The sequence below is a fragment of the Asterias rubens genome, chromosome 3 (assembly GCF_902459465.1).
Source record: "Asterias rubens chromosome 3, eAstRub1.3, whole genome shotgun sequence".
Taxonomy (NCBI): domain Eukaryota; kingdom Metazoa; phylum Echinodermata; class Asteroidea; order Forcipulatida; family Asteriidae; genus Asterias; species Asterias rubens.
The window spans coordinates 10316829-10321193 of NC_047064.1; the positions used below are offsets into that span (position 1 = coordinate 10316829).

The 4365-nt window shown below is 39.7% G+C and overlaps 1 protein-coding gene across 1 annotated transcript; it reads left to right on the plus strand.

The window, feature by feature from the left end:
* Positions 1 to 22: 22 nt before the first annotated feature.
* Positions 23 to 3549, plus strand: LOC117287868 (piggyBac transposable element-derived protein 4-like). Its single transcript, XM_033768434.1, has 2 exons — positions 23 to 187; positions 912 to 3549. The coding sequence occupies exons 1-2, from the start codon at positions 89 to 91 to the stop codon at positions 2667 to 2669; spliced, it is 1857 nt and encodes a 618-aa protein (XP_033624325.1). The 5' UTR covers positions 23 to 88; the 3' UTR covers positions 2670 to 3549.
* Positions 3550 to 4365: the final 816 nt, after the last annotated feature.

Consider the following 4365-nt stretch of genomic DNA (forward strand, 5'->3'; position numbering starts at 1 on the left):
TCTCATGCAATGTTTTGTTTTTTGACACAATTTTTATGTTGTGTGGACATGCGACAGCTTTACGTAGCAAGTATTTCAAGATTGTTGAATGAAATATGCCATTAATATGGCTTCACGTTTGAGTTCGCAGGAAGTTTTGGGTGAGGAGTTGGATGACGAAAAAGGAAGCGATTTGGACGTCTCTCAGGTTTGTAGGACTTTTGCTGGAAAAGTTTCCGTATGGCGCCACCACTTTTTCATCATGATCATGTTCATTCGAAATAAAATAATATAGTATCTAATTTACCTGATTGATATATCCCTTTTTGTAAAAATGAGTGAAAAAGTGGTGGCGCCATACGGAAAGTTATCCCACAAATCTTGAATTGAAGTGGCAATCATGAAGGTTGCATTCTGCATGGACTGGGCTTTGGGTGGGGGGGGGGGCTCAAAGGCAACCCACACTCTGCTTATCAGAAACACATGGCCCAGTTTCATAGTAGAGCTGCTTTTAAAAGCACAAAAAGTAACCAAGCGAAACAACACATGAACTTGATCCTCAATGTCTATTATGAATCCATTCATAACAATCAAAACACTGACTGACTGAGGAAACATGTTGGACTTGGAGGAACATTTACAGCAATTTTTAATACAAGCAAGAGCCCGGAGTAAAACGAACTGCACAACCATTGCAAATTTCCTGATCTATACGACTTCTGATAGCTGTAATCCTGTGTAGTCAATTCAGGTATCAGCTGATTACTGCTCTGTTTGTTGTATAATACATGGGACCATACATTATTTATAACTCTTTCTCACCCGTTAGTTTGACTTTTAAACTCATATTAATCAACATTTATAATGTTTAAAAATATCTTTCCTCTGCTTTCATTTCCAATAACACCTTACGTTTTTGTTCCTGATCGTAGAATTGTTCAAGTTCGTCAAGCAGCAGTAGTGAAGATGACAACAATCCTGTTGATGAGTTTGACAATGATATTGTACCAGGCCCAAGTTCTCACGGACAAACACCAACAGTAAGGGTTAGTAGACGAGTCGGGAGAGCTCCACAGACAAGGCGGAGAAACAAGGGAGCATTTGCTCAGCGAAGTCCTCCACAAGGCTGGACAAATACCTTACCCACTCCAAATATTCCACCGTACACAGAAACACCAGGTCCGAAATGCAACCTCCCTCCTGACGCCCGTGAGTTGGACTTTCTTCTCTGCCTGATTGGTGAAGATTTTTTCGCAACGCTAGCAAGGAACACCAATATCAATGCGGCGTGTAAGTCACCAGCAGGACCTGAAGACTCGACTGATGAGTTCGCCACATCGGACAAGCGCTGGAGTCCTACGACTGCTGCTGAAATCAAGGCTTTCATTGGGATCATCATTTTGATGGGTATCAAGCAAGCCCAAGAATATAGCGATTATTGGAGTCAGGATCGACTACTCAATGACCCTTACATTAGCTCCCTTCTGTCTCGAAATAGATACGAGAAACTATGTCAGTATCTTAGCTGCAGCAATGCAAATATCCCGACTGAAAATGACCATCGCAACAAAGTCAGCAACATCATCGACAAGCTACGGCAAAACTTTAAACTGAATTTCACCCCTGGATGCTGCCTCTCAGTGGAGGAGGCAGTGATAAAACAGAATGGAAAATTGCTTTGGAAGCAATATATTCCAAAGCAATCGAGGAAGCGGGGAATTAGATTATGGTTTCTCTGTGATTGTCTGACAGGGTACTGTCTTAACTTTGAGGTGTACACTGGGCGGGGAAACCACCCAAGCACAGTGCAAGAACACGGACTTGGTTACAGCGTGGCGATGAATGTCTTGCAAGATTTTCTTCGGAAAAATCATCATGTTTATGCCGACAGTTTCCTAACCTCTCTTGCTCTTGTAGAGGATCTACACGAAGCAGATACGTTTTTCTGCGGCATGTTAGGTAGAAATATGGCCGGGATCCCGCGTGAAATTAAGAAAGTACCGCTGAGAAAGTATGAGAGTGTGAAATGGAGAAAAGATGCCTCATGCACAATGGTCACGCACTGGCTTGACAAGAGGCACGTTTATCTCATTTCATCGAATAACAATGGCAAAGACTCTTTGAATATGAAACCACAAACGAGATCCCATCATCAGGAGTTTGTCATGGTCACAGTACCGTCTGTAGTCACCGACTACAATGCCAATACGGGAGGGGCGGACCATAGTGATCAATTCCGATCATATTGCATTGTTTCTCGGTCAGGAAGAAGGTGGTGGAAGTATTTATTCTGGGCGCTTTTCAACCAAGCGTTGATAAATGCGTATATCCTGTGGAAGGCATCAACAAAGCCCCATTCCAAGAGCAAGAAATCGCACTCGCTGAAAGCATTCAAGGTAGCCATCATTCATCAGCTTGCCGATGGATTTTCTTCCAGGAAACGCACAACTACTTCCACCTCCAAACGCCCAGTGGAGGAAATACTTGACGGGGAATCGGTGCCTGGTCATGCACTTGTCCTGTTTGGAGATCGCAAGCGAAACTGCGTGTGTTGTAAAAGGGCTGGACGGTTAACAGACGGGGGAAACAAAATTCAAACCAAGTTTGGATGTAGCGGTTGTAGGGCCAGCATGTGCAAGCTGAATTGCTTCAATGATTGGCATATGATTGGTTGCCAGAACAGTAAATGATTCCTAGTTGGATCATTCTAAACTAAACTCGACAGTCACTGTCAGAAGTTATTCATGAATTGTCCTGAAAGCTTTTTGGAAATAAAGGGGAAGAAGTTTTTAGTGGCCTAATTAATGTTGTTACCGTTGCAGAGTCTTTCTTACAGGCAAAACATTAGGTTTTTGTAAAGGAACACAATGCCTTGGATCGGTCGAGTTGGTCTCTGAAAAGCTTTTGTAACCGTTTGTTATAAAATACATGATTAGAAAGATATTTTGTAAGTAGACGAAGTTCCTAGTGGTAACTTACCAGTGAGTTTTTGTTTTGCAAATCACGCATAGATTGTACATCAATAGAAACCTGTGGAATTGGACAACCCTCACATAATTACTTGCTAAGATGGATTATTTCATTGTTAACCAATTTCTCTTTATTATACACTTTGTCTTTTTAAATTTGAAAACTCCATTTTGAAATTAAAACTTACTTATCGTCAAATAACTAAATAATTATTCTGCACATCACACAAAGAAAACAACCCCATAGTTTACAATGGCACCAAGCACAAATACAACAATTTCATTAATATAATCAAATTTGTGGTTTGTATTTTCCACATCCAAAAACTCTATGGATGGATACAACAACCTATTCGTGTTGAATTAAAAATATTCTCTATGAAAAACATGAAAAACAGTTAGGCCTTATGTGTACAAAAATTTATAAAACCTGATCACAAATTTGTTTGTTTTCTTTACACCAAAAGTACTGAAAAATATTTTAAATTTAAATATATTGTCTGAAGGAAGTACATTTCAGTGTGGAATGGACACACTTCATAAAAACTCCCAAGGTCTGATATAAAATCAAAGTTAATATACAATCCATGCATATAATCATAGATTTATTCAATTGTTTTTCAACAGTTAATAATTGCTGACAGGATTCTTTGTACAGAAGTCAAACAAAAGGCTGCTGGAATGAACACAACATTTTTAACACTTAATGTGAATTTTGACTGACCTTTGTTTGATCTTTAAATTGTCTTTAAAGGAACACGTTGCCTTGGATTGGTCGAGTTGGTCTTTGAAAAGCGTTTGTAACCGTTTGTTGTGAAATGCAGATGGTTAGAAAGATAATTTAAAAGTAGAATATAGGCCTAATGATCCACACAAGTATCACTTGACTAAACACAGTCGACCATTTATGGGAGTCAAATCTTTGACTCCCATAAATGACCGACCATGTTAGTTCGCAAAGTAAAAGGAAAACCACGCTAATTCGAGGCAAATTTGTGTGGATCATTGTACATGTATTATACTTTTAAAACATCTTCCTTTATAGCAAACGATTACAAACGCTTTTCAAAGACGAACTGGAATGATCCAATTCAATGTCTTCCTTTAAAACGTTTGATTGTTCAAAGAGAACTTGACTGGTCCTCGGGCTTTTTAACTAGCATTGTTCGCTGGACCACGGTTGAAAGAGAAAGTTGTGACAACTATGTCAGACCCCAATTTCATGGCTCTGGTTACCGCCGGCTTACGAGCCTACTCCACATTAAAGGAACACGTTGCCTTGGATCGGTCGAGTTGGTCTTTGAAAAGCGTTTGTAACCGTTGGTTATAAAATGCACATAAATGAGTAGAAAGATGTTGTGAAAGAAGAATACAATGATCCACACAAACATGCCTCGAAATCGCACGGTTTTCCTTT

Coding starts and splice junctions, on each gene's coding strand:
- LOC117287868 (XM_033768434.1), top strand. CDS start 89: ATGAAATATGCCATTAATATGGCTTCACGTTTGAGTTCGCAGGAAGTT. Junction 188..911: donor GCGATTTGGACGTCTCTCAG/GTTTGTAGGACT, acceptor TCCTGATCGTAG/AATTGTTCAAGTTCGTCAAG.